At 36.6% G+C, this 17,396-nt stretch overlaps 5 protein-coding genes across 5 annotated transcripts; 4 read left to right on the forward strand and 1 right to left on the reverse strand.

Annotated features, from left to right (window-relative positions):
- Positions 1-913: 913 nt before the first annotated feature.
- GCK72_024922 (uncharacterized protein) lies at positions 914-1,985 on the forward strand (the record flags this gene model as incomplete). Its single annotated transcript, XM_003099742.2, has 5 exons — positions 914-976; positions 1,023-1,082; positions 1,194-1,292; positions 1,658-1,753; positions 1,824-1,985. The coding sequence occupies 5 exons, from the start codon at positions 914-916 to the stop codon at positions 1,983-1,985; spliced, it is 480 nt and encodes a 159-aa protein (XP_003099790.2).
- Positions 1,986-3,856: 1,871 nt separating this feature from the next.
- Positions 3,857-5,799, forward strand: GCK72_024923 (uncharacterized protein; the record flags this gene model as incomplete). Its single annotated transcript, XM_003099737.2, has 7 exons — positions 3,857-3,962; positions 4,010-4,107; positions 4,197-4,336; positions 4,870-4,969; positions 5,015-5,131; positions 5,182-5,258; positions 5,613-5,799. 7 exons carry the CDS (start codon positions 3,857-3,859, stop codon positions 5,797-5,799), a joined length of 825 nt encoding a protein of 274 aa, XP_003099785.2.
- A 720-nt stretch (positions 5,800-6,519) lies between these two features.
- GCK72_024924 (uncharacterized protein) lies at positions 6,520-7,672 on the forward strand (the record flags this gene model as incomplete). The annotated part of the gene is made up of 7 exons (XM_003099767.2): positions 6,520-6,643; positions 6,698-6,819; positions 6,909-7,024; positions 7,071-7,158; positions 7,208-7,330; positions 7,377-7,508; positions 7,553-7,672. The coding sequence occupies 7 exons, from the start codon at positions 6,520-6,522 to the stop codon at positions 7,670-7,672; spliced, it is 825 nt and encodes a 274-aa protein (XP_003099815.2).
- Positions 7,673-9,779: 2,107 nt separating this feature from the next.
- On the forward strand, positions 9,780-11,638 carry GCK72_024925 (uncharacterized protein; the record flags this gene model as incomplete). The annotated part of the gene is made up of 5 exons (XM_003099770.2): positions 9,780-9,891; positions 10,822-10,943; positions 11,000-11,127; positions 11,208-11,301; positions 11,348-11,638. 5 exons carry the CDS (start codon positions 9,780-9,782, stop codon positions 11,636-11,638), a joined length of 747 nt encoding a protein of 248 aa, XP_003099818.1.
- Positions 11,639-12,094: 456 nt separating this feature from the next.
- On the reverse strand, positions 12,095-13,870 carry GCK72_024926 (uncharacterized protein; the record flags this gene model as incomplete). Its single annotated transcript, XM_053736119.1, has 6 exons — positions 12,095-12,178; positions 12,227-12,481; positions 12,529-12,683; positions 12,878-13,004; positions 13,085-13,149; positions 13,789-13,870. 6 exons carry the CDS (start codon positions 13,868-13,870, stop codon positions 12,095-12,097), a joined length of 768 nt encoding a protein of 255 aa, XP_053579685.1.
- Between the last annotated feature and the right edge of the window lie 3,526 nt (positions 13,871-17,396).

Here is a 17,396-nt window from a genome sequence, read left to right on the forward strand (position 1 = left end):
TATTTTGGATTTTTCTTAGTGTTTTGTTTTGATTCACAAGGCACAGTGAAAAAAGAATAATTAGCTGTGTTCTTTTTTGGAAAAAAAAATTAGCTCCTCCCATTTCATTTTGACAGAAAAGAATAGTAAACTCAACTGGTCCCCCACATACTTTTTATTCCAATTTGTCACGTTTTTGATCTCTCTGTAGAATGTTAATAGAAAGTCATCATAGGAACCTAATTAGGCAACAAGTGTTTTACTATTTTCATTATCCTTCTTTCTTGTTTTGTTCCTCCTACTTTATTTTCAAAGATCTCTGGAGACTATTCTTTGGGACCGAGCTCCTCCCACTCCAACTATACTATATTGAAATTTTTATATTCCCCAGAGGAACAATTAGGTGCCTGTTGTCGTACTAATATGCAGAACATTTTTGTAGAGGGGACTCTCCTCATAAATAATTCACCTGGAAAACATTATTAGTTTGATTTGCAAATGAAGAAATAAGAGACGAGTCATCACGTCACTTTGTTCTATCAAATCTATCCGCCCTCCTGAAATTCATGATGAGCCACCTATTTTTTGCTTTTTGAGAATCTATCCTCCATTTTCTGATACATTTTTAGTTGTTTTCTCTCTTCCTCTAATTTTGTATCGCAAAATTTATATCTACAAAACGTTTTATCTTCCTTCCTTTCTTGCAAGATTCATAGAATCCCCTCCCCCTTTTTTTGCTTTCAGCCCCTTTTTGTCGTAGGCTCCGCCCATTTTTTGAAAATGCAGGTGGAAACTTGAATTGCTGCTCAAAGCGGGGCAAAGTCGGTTTTCATTTCATTTATCACCAGGCTCATTCATTTTTGTTTTTGATCCCAAAATCTGAATCTGAATTCTAAGAAAAGCAAAATTTAACCGAATCATAACTCAGGACAACATGCAGTACATCACCGTTATTCTGACTGTTTTCTTCTTTGCTGGGGTCTCCATGGCCATTCAGGTAAACTAGTCATTTTCTTATTATTCATTTATTATGAATTTTTCAGGATTGGAAGATTGCAAAGTTTGGTGACATGAGTAATGGTGACAACTCTCTGAATTTTGATGTGAGTTTTGTGGTATGTTGAACGAAATAGCATTAGTAAAGGGATCTTAGGAAATGGGAAATGGAAAATAGGAAATTGCGTCGAAATTTGTATTTAATTTCAATTTTCCAGAGATATATCACTCATAAACGAGCGATCAACGGACACCTCCGTCGTTCGAGTATTCATTGGGGAAAACGGACACCGACGGGTATGAGGAGTTTTGAAAGAGTGAGTTGGTTAAACACATAACTATTTGTACCTGAAATTAAATATCAGTGTTTTCCCGAAAATTCCTACTGTAAGTGGTGAACATCAAAATACGATGATCTATATAAATTATTCATGAGAAAAAGAATAACAGACTAGACTTCATTTTTTATAGTTTTTCTACTCTTTCTTATCTATTTTTGGCTCTAGTTGGTATTCAAATGACCCTTACTCTTTTTCCATACCCACGAGTTTTTAACAGGTGGAAGTACATTTTGCTAATTGTATAAAGATAGAAAACGAAAAATTTGTCATTAGATTGAATAAACAGGTGAAACCACTTGTAGTATGTGTTGCGATGACTCATTAACACATCAGTATTTCAGGATATTCCATTGGTACCTGAAGAGTATTTGGTAATGTGGCCGGCTCCAGAAGATTCATCACAGAAGATGATGGAAAACGAGGATGTTTATAAAACGGTAAGTCAGGAAATGGTTTTTGTGTTGTCCTTATGTTTTCCCATACTCAATTGAGCAATTTTCATTGCAGACCACTTCGGCACCTGAAACCGCAAACCACAACCAAAGACCACAGGATGAAGTTGAGAACCATGCAGACTCCCTTTTCAAGGACAATCGTAAAATGGAACGAGTCGCAAAGGCCGGAATCCGACCAAAACTTCAGCTGAGCAGCAGACTTTGGGGGCGTTGAGAATGCACAAATGATTTGAGATAGTTCATGCAATTCTTCCCTCCGTGTATTTTGGTGAAATAAAGCTTGTGATCATGTTTCTGTTGTTTTCTTATTTTCTATCTTGTTTTAGAAGAACCTTTATAGGGATTCCCTTCCAGGAAGGAGTTTGCACTTTTCTTTCAGAAATGTAAGGCTTCTCTCGACAGATCATTTTTTTGATGAGCGAAATTCATACAAATTATGTTCAAAGTTGAACTAGAAAGGAATCAGATGCAAATTAAAAATAAGGGATGCATATTTTTTGGATAATAGTGTCGTGTCATACAATACAATTTACAGAGAACTGACACTTGTCTGACAAAACTGGATCTGGTATCTTGCGGGAGGAAAATATCAATAAAACCCTTTTTTCTGTGTGGATCGTTCATACGAAAATGAGAAAGTGAGATCATATTGCATTTCGCGCACAACACGTAGGCCAATCGTTTCCTGATCAAATTATTATGATTCACACCTATTATCTTTATTGCTTTATTGTCGGTTAGCTGGAGAAAAGGGTCTTGACAATTTCTCGTTTATGAGCGACTGTGTCTTATATCATCTTCCACAGTCTTATATTTTTTTATTCCTCCATCGGCCCACCCTCCGAGTGTCTTCCTACATTTTGCTTGTTTCTGATGATGTGAGTGATCGTAGTCATCTTTTCTCCTCGCATATTAATCTATTTTTACACAAATACATCCACACAAACGCTTGTTATTTTTTAAGAACACCAATATTAAATTTATGAAAATGATGAAGCTTCGTTTTCTCTCCTACTATCTTTTTCAAAATGAATTTTTCAATTAGATTTCAAACTTTCGATTTCTTCAACTTTCAATAGTTTTTCTTTCTTTTCCAAAAGATTCAAATAGTTGAAGCAGGTGAGAAATAATGCAATGAAGATTAGACAAGTATGGTAGGTCGTCGGCGGTTCAACATACTCGTTTCACAAAACAGTTCACAAGAAAATAATGTACGGATGTCACACTTCACAATTCATGCGTGAATCTTTATGAATCAAGTGCACTCAACCGTCTTCTCGCTATTATAGATCTTGTATAAAATCAGTCAAGATGTGGTACAAATTCAGTTCTAGTTTCATTCGTTTCGAAAAAATTTCAAACTCTCCGAAACGTTTTTTTGATTTGAGATATTTCTTGAAGATCGTTAGTGTCATAAAACATTTTTCTTGCAAAATGGATTCTCAAAAACATGTTTAGTAACTAATTGATTTTCTAACTAAAGTTCCAATCACATGACTTCCTTTGTTGGAACTTTCCAAATAGTCGTTTCCCAGTATTAATTTTCGAAGGCATGTCGGTTTGTAACTTGTTCCACATCAAAATTCCAGAGTGAAATACCTTTGGAACGACATACCAAGGCAAACATCGAATCAAAGACCAAAAGCAAAAAATAAAATGGTCACTTCACCGTCTTCCTGGTCGGACACGGACTTCTTCATTTTCCTCTCATTTTTCCATTTTTCTTGTGTTTCCATCTGACTGTCTGGGCATTTCGTTTGACTTCTTCATCTCTGTATATCTTATCCGCTTCTCTCTTTTCATGCTTAGGCAGATCTCAGTAGCTAAGCTTACGTAACAGGTTCTCTCTATTCGTATCGTTTCTTCTTTTTGGCGATTTTTCCTTTTTCACAGCTACTTTCATGCCGCTTATGCCTTCTTTGTTAAACTAGGATAGACTTGAAATTTGATTTGAAATCTTGATATGAAACACTTGAAATTTTTTTGGTAGTAACCCTTTATAAACCTCTCAATCTTCTTGTTTTTGCAACATTTTCCAGTTTGCAAGTTTGTTTCCTTAATTAGATCGCTTTTTCCAGATTGGTGATGGTTCAAACTTGTCTCATCCTTTTCGTATTTTCTCTTTCTTTCGTTTCTGCTCAATATCTAAACCTGAACCTCCACAGACATCAAAGCTGTGCTTGGAGAAAAAGTAAGCCGAAAATCTTCCGTATTTCACACCAAACCTATCCTTTTTAGGCTCTCACTGGAATCGCAAAATCGAATTCCAAGGTGGTCATTCGGACAGCGGAGCACTTCTCAAGTCAACAGAACAAAAGGGATGCTATGCAATTAGTGTGAGTGGCAATTGAGCCTCGAGGGTATTCTGAGAAAAACAACGGAGAGAAAGAAGTGAAAGTGTAGTAATAACTGAAATTCTGTTCAGGGAAAAGTAAAAATTCATGAAGACGTGAGCGACGAGCTGTTGATATATTTGTCTGTCTCCACCACCGGTGACACCCAGAGACCACCAGAAGTGTGCAGGGATGCGAACCCGGAGACTGGATGTGGAGGAGTTGGATCATGGTAATATAGTCGAAAAGAAACAATGTGAAAGTTTATAAGACCGAACATTCCAAATATAGACGAAAACTTCTCAAAAAAATCAGGCGTCAATATTGAACTTTTCAAAATAAGTGTCGTTTATTTTTATTAACCCGGACGCAAAGCCTGATAATAAGAGTGAAAATATCAAAACATGAAAAAAATAACTCTGATTATCAAAATAGAAAAAAAGAACTGAAGAGAGTGGGATTCGAACCCACGCCCCCGAAGGGACTGGTGCCTTAAACCAGCGCCTTAGACCGCTCGGCCATCTCTCCACATGCGTAAGGGTGAGGCGATGGTAATGATAAACGCGCCGCGCTAGGGGTTTTTTTCGAAAGTGAACGATTTTGATAAACTGTATACCGTTATAGGGAATTAGAACTCAAGTTTTGTGCAGTTTAGAGTTTTTTCTGTCTTGTTAGTATCAATTTAATGTTTTATGTAGATGTATTTTAATTAGCATAGTTATTTCTCAGTGTCTTCTACAGTATCATACTAGAATTCTTTTCCAGCCTTTATTGCCGCCCATGCGACTCTCTTGACTCGCTGACCAAAATTCTTGGCGCTCAACTTGTTGTTAACGGAAAACCAGCCGGATGCGAACCATTGAAAGTGAGATAGAAAACAAAAATTCATTTCTAATGAGTGTTTTTCAAGAAAGGAGAATACGACAATGTGGAACTCCGCTTCTGCCTTCCAAAACTTGCCGCTCTTTTGGAATGGCAGGGGATATCTGAAGATGCGTTGGATCATATTTTGGCAGCGACCACTCAGGTTCACTGGGATGACATGAATTGAAAGTGAATAGTGTTTTTTTCTTTCAGGAAGGAAACGGACCACCAAAGCTCAGTCTTTTTGTTACCGTATACTTGTTCGACAAGGATATCAAACCACTTCTGGTGTAAGTTTAGAAGCTATTTTACAGAGGGCGGTCTGAAAAATTTTAACACAGGTAGAAATATGTAAGTCCAAAAACACTATCAAGAAGTCCGATTGGTTTTGATGTAGTGATTTCATTTTCTATTTGAAACTTTTGAGATCTATGGAATAGTTCTATCACCTGCAGGCAAAAAATTCGTTACCCGGAAGTACATCAAAGTGAAATCACCTAAATATCTTTCAAAAAGTATTTCGGTGTTTTTCCATCAATTTGAATACCAAAGATGCTGAAATCTAAAAAAAAATATTCGGAAGTCACTTTTAACATTTTCCAAATACCAATAGGAACAATAACTGAACCTTCACCCTTTTACAGCTCTCAACGAAAACTTGAGTCACGCATCCGGGAGTTACGCAAGCTGAGCAACGACGAGCAGGTGGATTCTCAAACGTACTGGAACTTGCCCTTCAACCAAATCATCAAGAAGCAATCAGTATTTGTCGGATGCCACAAACTGTACGGAACCATTAGTTTGAGTGACATTCAAGCCAAGAGAAAGTAGAATGAAGATGATGAAAGAATTGGATGAATTGATAATTTCCTGTTTATTCTTTTAGTTTATGCGGGTTCATTTTCTGTGAATTTTGAAATAAATGTTACGAAAATGGTTTAGTTTTGATGATATGTTGTGCTGAATGCAAAGGAATCTATGCAGTACCGATGATCAATAGTCCAACAGACATACGTTAGCAAGAATGACGTAAACTCACATTTTTGTGGCAAGTCACAAACTGAACAATCAAATTATTTGAAAGTAGCTTGATGTCTCCTACGTTACATTTTGTAACTAGCTTTCTCGAGGTAAACGACTTTTGTTCAACTTTTACAGTCGAGACACTTGGCTTCTGATTCATTATTTTTTCCTGTTTCAGCAGCTTTACCCTTTATTGTCGTAGTATCAATAACATCTTTTCTATCTCTCTATTCATACGTCATAGTCTCATAACCGTCATGACCTCGAAATGAGATTTTACATATGAGGTAAAAGTAGCACTGAAAAGACATGAAAAAAGAGGAAAGTGGTTTTCATCACTTTTCATGTCTGACTTTCGCAATTGTTACACTTTTGTACAATTCTTCATATTCCCCTTTCACCTCCCCCACACAAAGTCACTGTAAACTATTCTGAAATCCAGCTGAAAAGGGGTGTGAAAGGAGGGCAGGTCCCTCGATTACTTCATAAGCCACGACACTTTCATTTTCGTATTGGTTTCAGTCGAAGATGTTGGCCGTCTTCTTAGCTTCTTCGTTTATTCTTGTCTCTGTGTCCAATGCGTTGGAAAATGTCGAGTTAGGCAAAGATCTCAGTGTGGCTCTCGAACTCATCAAACATCAACCATGTAAAGGTAAGGCTGTCGCAAAAAAAAATTGGAGAACCGAAGTAAATTTATTTGATTCAGGAGGAAAGTGGACAAAAAAACTCGAGTTCGAGCCGGGAAATGATAGAAAAGGTCCAAAGTTGGAACCACAAGCAGGAAAACCGAACTGTTTCACCATTGGAGGACAAGTAGAAGTTTTGGAAGTAAGTTCTGCAGATACAGTTAAAAAATATCTTGCATCGATCAAAAATCTAAATTAACCCACACAAGTTTTATCAAATTCTGCTTTAAGGATTTCGGAGGAGATTTCTCTATCTACCTTGAGCTCAAGAACACTGCGAAGAAGAACACAGTCCCAGAAAAATGTGTGAGACAGCCAGAAAACGGATGTGGAGGATTCGGATCTTGGTATGAATTATATCACCAACACGAAACTTTATAGAACTGCTTTCAGTTTATACTGCAACGCTTGTGAAACTTTCGGAGACAAATTAGGAGTTCAAGCTCAACTTCTCCTTGACGGAAGTCCGATCAGCTGCAAGGTATAGTTGCAAACTTACTTTTTTTTTAAACTAAATAGTAGTGTTTTAGGATGGATTGAAAAAGGGGAGCTACGATAACCTGAAACTTGCTTTCTGTCTTCCTGACATTGATGATGTCATCACTTCTCAGGGACTAAGCAAGGAATCTTTCTTGCAATTGATTGCAGGCGATGTGAGTTTAAATCTATAGAAATTTAGAGAAATTTAATTTTTTTTAGGATGGAAACGCTGTTCGTGCTATTGGAATTTTTGCTACTGTCTATGTATTCGATTCGGATGTCAGCAAGCAAATGGCCACCCAAATCAAGATTGAGGGAGTTTACCGTAGAACTAAATACAGCTTCTTCAAGGTAAACCTCACAGAATGTCAATTAAGTGTATATGTGTATTACAGGATCAACCACTGCCAGCTGAGGTCTACTGGTCTCTACCATTCAACCAAATGCTCAAGAATCAACAGAGCTACGTTGCCTGCCATAAGATTTATGGAAACTTGAAGGTCAATCGTAAATAATTTACTATTTTATGATATTATTTGTAAATAAATGTAATATTTGGTTATTGTGATATTCGTATGAATGGAATATGTTTCCTTTCAAAATGTTCAAGCTCGATTCAGTGCAGACTGCCTTTCCAAACAAAACACTGCATAGGAAAAGTTTAGGTGAATAATACAGAAATTCCTGCTCAGAAATTCGCTGAATTACAAAAATTGAATACCAACAAAAATGTGGAAATCGACTTCTTCCAGTGATGTCCTGATAAATTCATCAGATTTTTTCAATTCTTAATTTTATTGACAAAATTCTTAGAAGGTATTTCCCTAAAATCGTTCTCTGAGTTAACACTCTTTGTTTTCTTGGGAATCACAGTCTATCTTAATTTAGATAACAATCTCTGAGTGACACAACAATAAAAAGTCTGTTTGATGTGTGACAAGTACAAGATTGATATGATAGACATGATAAGAAAATGGTATCTCTTGGGATTCAACATTTTTATTTTAGAAAAATCACAGATAGTGAGGTCGCAGCTGATATTATAAATTATGACCAGTTTTTCAGCTATTTTTTTTCTGTTGACAGTTGAAGCTATCACAGTGCCACTTGGAAGGACAAATTAGAATTTGTGTTGAACATTCACAACACTTCAGAATTTTTCTAACTTCTAGTTTCAACCTGTTTTCGTTTTGAGTATTGCTTGTTTTGCACTCCTGTTGACTAAAATGTTCGAATGTTTCAGTGGTCACACACACAAAAAGAAACATATGAGAATGATACCCTGAAATTTCTTCTTTTAAACGAAATTTGCATCGAATTTCACAATGAAACAGCCGTCTAGAAACTAAGTATTCCATTCTGTTGTGCCCATTTTCTTTGTTCGAGGTTAGCCTCTTCTCTTTGATGATTTGAAGAAAATGTGAAGCGTCGAAAAAAGAAAAGCGATGAGTGGAATGGTATGACGTAGACAGTCGCCATACAAAGAATCGAAAAAAGGCATTTGATACCAGCTTTCTTGAACTTCTCTTCTCATTGTTCGGTTCCCTCGTTTTGCCTGGTTTACTTGTACTGCTTTACACAACAAAGTAATTGTGTAAAGCTTATGAACTACCTACTTAACTTTTTCTTTCGAAGTTTTACTCACAAATCACGAAATGTGTAAAGAGAACTTATAAAACTTCTCCCAGAAAGGTTAAACTTTGCTACGTCATAAATTTACCCAATTTATCGTAGCTAGAGGGCTACATCAAGATAAAAACAAATACACATATTAAATATGATGGATGAACGTAGAGATGATGTCACCGATAACGGGTCCTTTTCCCCCAGTTGTTTTTGGTTCACTTCTTGGTTTCTACGATTTCGTAGTCGATCATCACAACAAAACATAAAACATCAAACTTGCTGAACAACTAGAAATCAACAACATTTTGTTGACTTGATTATCAGGAACTATACCATATACGAAAAAAGAAAATGTTCAAAAAACCATACAAACAAGTAAGATTTTGGTCCGATAAGATTGGAAGTTTGAACCAAAAAGTCAAGTTTTTGTGATTATTGGTCAAACTACGGAAAAATTATTTCAAAATTACGTTGTCAAGAGGAATTTGAAAATACAAGCAAAGAATTTAGAAAAGCAAACCACAAAAACATTACCGTGGATGCAAAAACTTTTCGATGCCATATAATTCACACAATATTCATACTGGGCCTTTTTTTCACAGTCATCAAATTCAGAAGCTTTGTCTTCCTCAGCACTGAAATAGTAATGCTGAAAAAATCACAAACAAAAACAGTAAACTGCCTTTGTCTGCCGTGATTACCTATTTTCTAAAAGTTACAATCTACGTTTTTTTCAAAAGGTCAACCAACTGCTTTTTGTGCCTGGACAATGGCATTCTTTCTATTTCAGGTGTCGCTCGACCTCTTCTCCTCATCTTACTCCTTGTATTCATCGTATCGTTTTTTTGTCTCTTCAAGAGGTGGGGGTCGCGTGCCTAGGTAGGGTGGGCAGCCGCCTTTCGCGAAACAAACTCACTCCGCCCACTGTATTCTGCCCTATCACGTCGACGTCGACATCTCCTGTGGCCAGTGTGTCGAGAAACACGACTTGCGTTAATGACGACCCGAAGAATCGTACTGTTCTGCGCCGTCGCCGCGTGCGTCTCAGCCGCCTCGTCGGAGATCTCTGTCCGCATCGAGAGACATTTCCCATGCTCAGCTAGCTCAGGTTTGTGAATTATTTTTAGTTTCATCACAAAATAGTAAATACTAGGGTTTGAAAATAGATTCTATCTACTTCCAAAGTAATTTCACTTCTTATGCTGAACGATGTTCATCAGATTGTTACAGAGAAGTTGTCTGCTAATACTGTATACACATTTTTACCACTAACTCCTTAAGTTAATACAAAGAAGTCCTAAATTTAAGTACTTTTCCACTATTTCATTGAAATTAAGTTGAAGCAAAACAATTCGTTCATTAGAAAATCCATGCTTTCTTATTAGTTGATATCCCATTTTTCAAACAGTTCATTCTCCAAATCAAATTTTGAAGCATCAATATTACTACAAATCTTTAGAAGCTGTAAGTGGTCCAGTTTTTTGCAAATTGACCACTTCAGATGACCACTCCAAATTAGATCAAGAGACTACTCACGTCATTTTTTACGATCAGTCTACTAAAAAACGTGTTTCTCGATTGCATGTCACTTACGCAAAGTTCAATGTCTCAAGTTCTTCCCCCGATAGGAAGCTTTACTGTCAGTTGTTTCACAATCTTCTTATCCCAGTCAAATCGCAAAGGATTTTGAGAAAAAAGTGATTTGGACTGCAGGCTAGGAAGTGCGCGGCCTTGGAGACGTATACTGGTGTATCGGCAATAAAATACCGATAAAAGAGTAGAGGGGATAGGGTATCAGAAAGAAAAACTGACGATAAGGATGTCCCGATTCGATTCGATCTCTATGTCCATGGCTATTTCCTGTTTCATGTTTTGTCGGACGCTTCGCCAAATCCCAAGTCGGAAAAGGATACGGATTTGGTGATAAAACTGTTGAGTCTAGCACTACGTCAGAGGGATAGGAGTTTCAGAAGGGTCTACCAAGAAATTAAGTACAAAAAAGGATTAAAGTGCAATAGTTCAAATGAAAAGTTTTCAGGACCAAAGAAAGATACTCTCCTTATCAAGTTCCCTTCATACAAAACAGCTGGAGTTCAGTTCCATGAAGAAATCAGCGAGAATGGACACAAATGCTTCAGAATGTCCGGAGGAAAAGTTGAGGTGAGTCATTCCCAAAACGGATTAATGTAGAAAATTGAAAATTTTGAAAAATTCAGGTGTATGCCCCAGGACTCGATGGATCTAAAAAATACTATGTTCATCTTGAGACTAGAATTGGAATCCACGGAAAGCCAGAGAGATGCGTAAACGCTGACTCAAATGGATGCGGAGGAATCGGATCTTGGTAGGCAATATATATTTTTTATTTTTGAAATCCTTAAATTTAGAACATGAATATAATTAGGTAAAATTGGTCATTTTTAGCGTCCACTGTGATATCTGCCACACTATGGGAGGATCTCTTAAGAACTTTGTTCAAATCTTCCAAGCCGACAAGCCAGCTCAATGCTCTAGCAAGGTAACCACTACCATAAGATTCAAAAAGCATGTAATATTTCTTACAGGGACTCCCAGCCGGATCATACACCGACCTCTCCCTCCGAGTCTGTCTTCCAACCAAAAACGAACTCCTTCCATTCCTTGACCAAAACGCTTCCCGTGCCGAACAATTGTGGGATCTCTTCGTCAGCTCCCGCGCCCGTTCCGGTGAAATTCCACTTGTCATCGCTGCTCGTCTTTTTGACAGACCAATCAACAACATGGATGCCAAGTCATTGAACACACTACTCCATGACACCAAGGAAGGAATGATTGGATGCCACTGGATCTACGCCACTGTCTCCCAACCAAACTAATTTCCCACTAAACATCATTTTTATTATCTCTTGTTCTTTTTTTCTTTCATTACATCGATTCTGGTTGAGTCGGTGTGTGTATCTGTATGTCAGTGGACAACCGGGTAAAACCAAAATTTACAACTGTTTTTCTTTTTTCTCTTTGTCATCTTACCCTTTTTAATTGCAAGTTTTATAGAGGTCAGCACTCTGTATGAATAAATTTCGAAATTCTTTAAATGTAAATCTACATTTGCAAGAGATTTGACAGTACAAAAAGTAAAGGAAAGGAGAGTAAGTCAAAAACGCAGGGAAAATACACACCAGTTCAGGCGAGATATAAAAAAGGCATTGGGGGGAAGAAATGGTTTAGTGGCAGAAAAGATTGCACAGGTTTCACTGAAATTACAGGCAAAAAGAGATCGATAATGATTGAGCATTGATAACTGAGACATTGAGAGGTGAGATACTTGTATTCTAGATTTTTCCGTTGATTTCCTCCTCAGAAGAAGGAGGGCTTGGGTTGATGCGACGACGACGGAAACAGCTTTCGAAGCCCATCTGAAAAGAGAAAGATAATAATTTAATACTAATTGAATTTCTACTTACCTTCGCCACTCTGACAATCCACCAATCCCCATGTTCCATCTCCTCCTTCTTAACATCATCATCACTATCTTTCCTCTTCACACTTCCATTTGTTTCTTTCTCTTTCTTCGTGCTCTTCTTCTTTGACATTTTGACGTCGTCACTCATTTTGGAACCTCTTCTCCACGCGGTGAACGAATCGAAATCCATGTGGACCAGATTGTCCTTTCCTGAGTAGGTGGTGTTACGACGTACGAGAATCGGCCGAGCGGATATCTGAAAGCATGGAAATTTGTAATTGTTATAAATAAGACGCTGATTACCTTTGGCGGACAGAGATCAAACGCGGTGTTTTCAATATCTGGGTACGCTGGTGGAGGTACAGTAACCGAGAAGGAGACCCGTTTGGTTTGTGTTGTCTCACGACAATAGAACTTGCCGAGCTCGACACAGGACCACGATCGACGCATTCCACCAACTGAAACAAAAGGAATAAATGAAATCCTCTCAGAAATCTCAAAAAGTTGAAAACTAACGAAATCAGAAACCCAAGGCTCCTTTCTGAGTTTAATTATCGTGAGCACGCTTGTTTTCAAGGGTGCCCCAGCGTTGTAAATTGTCAGAAAGTACGTCATTCAAAAGCGCTGACAACAAAACAGAAATCAAGCTTACCAGGTTGGTAGAGCTCCTCCTTAAAGTTGGCCATCAAAACTGAATTCCGCCGTTTCAACTGAAATTGCAATTTTCTCTGACGTTTCTCACGTTCACTTCTGGGCATTTTAGTGTCGTTTGCGTTAGCCTGGAAATGGAAGTGGTTAGTTTATGAGGGGGATGTGAATGAGACACTGAACAATTAGAATGGAATGGTGATAAACTTACGTCGGACAGGGAGACGTAGATACCGTATAAGTGTTCAGATGAGGAATCGGTTGGGAGGTATGGTTCTGAAAGTTGACAGTTTTTTTTTTTAATTTTCCAGTTTTTTCAAATTCCAAGAATAAAAGTGTGAGAAAATCCGGGTTGGTATAATTGGAAGACGTGAGAAATTTAAAGTCTTTAAAAATTTTTTAAACTTTCTTAACTTGACGTCAACTAAAAGACTAATAGAAGTTATTTACTCATGGGCCGTGAGCATGAGGTCCCAGTTATAACAAAAAACGTCAACCGGAACTATTGTATGTTCTATCAACAAAAATTTTACGGAAGAAATATCAAAAACTCAGATAATATTCTATTATTGAAAAACGAACAAATGGATGGTAGAATATATCAAAAGATTACTCATGTGTTGTTTTTTTATGAAAATGTTCGTATCAAAAGATATAATGATTGTTCTTAAGCGTCAGACATCACAATATCCAGGGTGTCAATATATTCAACATATTCTGTAAGTGACACTTGACAGGTGGGATGGGGTTTTGTTGATATTCCCTTTTTGAATACAATGAGACCTTAATTCAACTCAACCTCGCGTCACTTCTCAGGGTCACATCATGAATTTCTCTATTTCTTATTTACAGATTATAATCTTCAACTTGTTTTGTCTGCCTGCTTTTTTTTCAAGAATCCACCTATAAACATACCTCGGTCCGTATTCCACCCGCGGAGAAAGTTGAATTCATTAGGCTTAATAAGCACTGGATCAGAAACTGCCGGTCGGAGCATTTTCTGAAACGGAAAGTTTAAATATAGAGTGAAGAAAATAAAGAGAGCATGAGTGAAAAAAGAAAAAAGAAAACAAATAAAAGGAAACGTGCTGTTCCAGATTTTAATTAGGAAAAAAAGGTTTGTCTATCTTTTTTTTTAATGGCGTGCTGGTGGCAATAGTCATTTCATAGGATCTATGTCGCTGCTTAGTATTTTCTGGAACTATGCTCTGTTTTTTTTTCTGCAGGTAGACAATCGTATGCTGATTTTATTTCCAATTTGCAGTGAAATAATTTTTGATTAGGTTCCTTATTACATAAATCTGAACAAAAAACCTGTAAACGAGTGAATTACTTCCTAAACGAAAGAACAGGAGACTCCGTTCCTTCTTACTTGACTGGTAATTAACTAATTGTTAGAATTATTCATTTGAGTGTGAAAATAAAATGAAAAAGTGAGTTCATTTTGCTCCAATGACTTAAAGGAACTTGTAAACCCTACATATGGGCAGACAACTGAACAAAATTCGGGTCTTACCGGGACAGAAGAGGATTACCATCACCTATCAGTGAGAACAAAAAATCTAGAAAGAAAATGTGATATAAATAACTTTCCTCTCCCACTCTTACGGAAAACTGAAAAATGAGCTGGGTTGGGTGAGTTGAAAAATAGAAAAGTACGCAGTGAAGAATTATTTCAACGGACGTGGGAAGAAGCAAAAAGAGTGGGAAAAAAACGGTGATAAATATGATGGGCTTAGGCTATTTTTTCTTTTCTTGGACTTCTCAGAAAATATGGAGAAATAGAGAGGGAAGGAGGAAAGTGATGGGAATAAATTGAAAGGCGAAAATTTTCTTCCGCAAGAATAGTTTTCGAAATTGAAACTTGAAGTCGGAAATAGTTTGTTTATTGGAGAAGTGAAAAGAACATCTGGCACAGGAGAAAATTTATGTTTAGCTTATTTTAGTAGATAGGAAGAAATGAAAAATGAGCAACTCGTGAGGACCAACTGACACTTATATGACGTTCTGTGAAAAGCCTCATTCCTGTATTAAACTAATTTCGACAAGAAAAATCAGACATTGAACAAGTTGAAATACAAAAGTACAGTCTAAAAATGGCTACACCACAAAGAAAACAAAAATTTGAATAACATTTCGGGCTCTTGGGTCTCTAAATCTCAAAACACAATATATTCGGGTCGCAAATCACTCAATGTTTCCTTTGCTTGAAGGGTCCAAATGCAATAATACTAGAAAGAGATAGAAAACGAACAATGGCTCGGTTTTAATTGGAAAACAAAATAAGAAATGATTTGAAATCGTTTCGACTTACTCGTTTCTTCTTTTTTTCAAAAAAAAACCAGTGGGTATGCTCCAAAAGCACTCGGAAACACATGACATTCATTATTTCTTGGTAGCAGCTAAACTAAATTAATCACGAACGTATGGTGTTGGCAATAAATCATCATCTTTCAAAAATGTCCGGAAACAAATACACACACCCACCAGTGAACACTACCTCTTATCGTTTTTCCAAAAGAAATTCGGACATAATTGTCTATTGTGTCGTCTTTCACTATCATTCACTTTCTGGCATTTGTACTGTTGTACTTGTTGGAGTGTTGCAAAAAATGTAAAGGTTTGTCACAACCGGTTATATTCTCCGGAAGAAAAGTTCATGACATTGGATGATCACCGTTCGTTAATAATCTTCTTGTTTTTTTTCTTTTTTTTCAAGAATACAAGAGAATAGACCGAAAATAATAATAATTATTATTATTCCCAAGTTGAACTTCTTAGTATTCGAGGATAGATAATTGGTTTCCATAGGTTCATGGGAACTTGGCGGATTAATGAGTGTGAATTATTGGAATACAGGTAACGGAAGTAGGTTTGAGAAGGACGAGAAAAAATAATAAGGTTGTTATCCTTGAATGTAACTAGAATAAGAATAACTCGTCATTGTGTTGTTGCTCTTATCATTTTTGATGGTCACTTGAACTGATAACGTTAAGTAATGATTGAATTTTCAAAAGTTGTATAAAATTGTATAAAAATGAAGTACAGAAAATCAACATGTTGAAACAATTGTTCTTCCTTTCTAATTTTCGAAATTGAAAACGACAATCTCCCTCACATCAAGATAAAAAAACGAGAAAGACAAGACGTCTGAAAAAAACCAAGAAGGGCATTGGTATTGTGTTACAACTACGTATACGAAGAAGTCACAAGTTGCGCTTCACTTGATAATTGAAGACTACAACTTGAGAACGGACACAAAGAGGACTATTCTTTGAAAAAAGAAAAAAACAATCATTATAGAAATTTAAAATGAACTAACATACATATAATATGCTAATATGTATTTCGAGAGCAATGAAATGGATACATTTGATAGGAAAACTGATTCGTTGTTATTCTGCTAACAAGTACTTTGTAGGCTTCTGCATATAGCTTCAGACTAGAAACTAACTGGTTTTGAATTCAAGAATTCATAGAATCAGAATCATCTCAATTAGATTCACATGAACTTCTCTGCACCCTAAAGGGTTTGAGAAAAAATCACGTAACAAGAGTACGTTTTTCAGATCAAGAAGGCAGATCAATTGTATCACTTTGAAGTTGCAAATATGTAGAAAACAACTGAATAGAAGGAAATTTTTGGTAGGAAGATAGATGCGATTATAGAAAAAAGGAACACATGGAATTCTAAATTCTCTACACAACTGAATGAATTTATACTTCCATACTTATTTTTGAAAAAAATTATTACTGATGTGAGTTATTATATTATGAATACGTAAATACGATGCACAGTATAAGGGATGATATCAAACTTGAAATCATTGGATCAACTCATTTTCTATTTTTACAAAGGGCGTGCAAAGTTACAAGAAATCTGCGGAATAAAATCAGAGAACCATAAGCAAAGCGGAAAAAAAAATGATTTGCTCTTTCAACCGACAGAGCGAAAATTGCAAGTTGAGGAAAATCATTTTTATGAGAAGTGGAGTTTAGGAAATTTTTGAGGTTTATAAATATATGGGGGTTGGCAGTAGAAGGATACAAAATCTGAAATAGGGAGAGAGTATCATATTGTATCCAGCAAGTGGGTGACCAGTCATTGTGTGGTAGTGCCTCCTACATATCTACTAGTCATACTTGACACCTACATACTTTTTTGAGTTTTCCTGTTTTGGATTGCTCAACAATATCTGAAAAGAGTTGTGTTTTATAGTTTCAAAGTTTCAAAGCAACAAGGAGAAACATTTTTGAAAAACACGTGGATATACATAACTCAGAAAGTACGAGTCTCCAAACGCTATCCAATTTTGTTTTCCTAATCCTCCTGTGAAACTGGGTTCTCAAAACTTTAATCCTCGCACCTAGAGTGAAAGTTATTCTTAGCCAAGGGCCGAGTGTACAACACTCCGTTTTTTTTCTGAATTATATGGTTGCTCCTCACGCATAATCTCAAGGTGCCAATCAAATTGGTCAGCAGAATAGGTTATTCAAACGACGTATACTTGATCAAGATCAGT

The sequence above is a fragment of the Caenorhabditis remanei genome, chromosome X (assembly GCF_010183535.1).
Source record: "Caenorhabditis remanei strain PX506 chromosome X, whole genome shotgun sequence".
Taxonomy (NCBI): domain Eukaryota; kingdom Metazoa; phylum Nematoda; class Chromadorea; order Rhabditida; family Rhabditidae; genus Caenorhabditis; species Caenorhabditis remanei.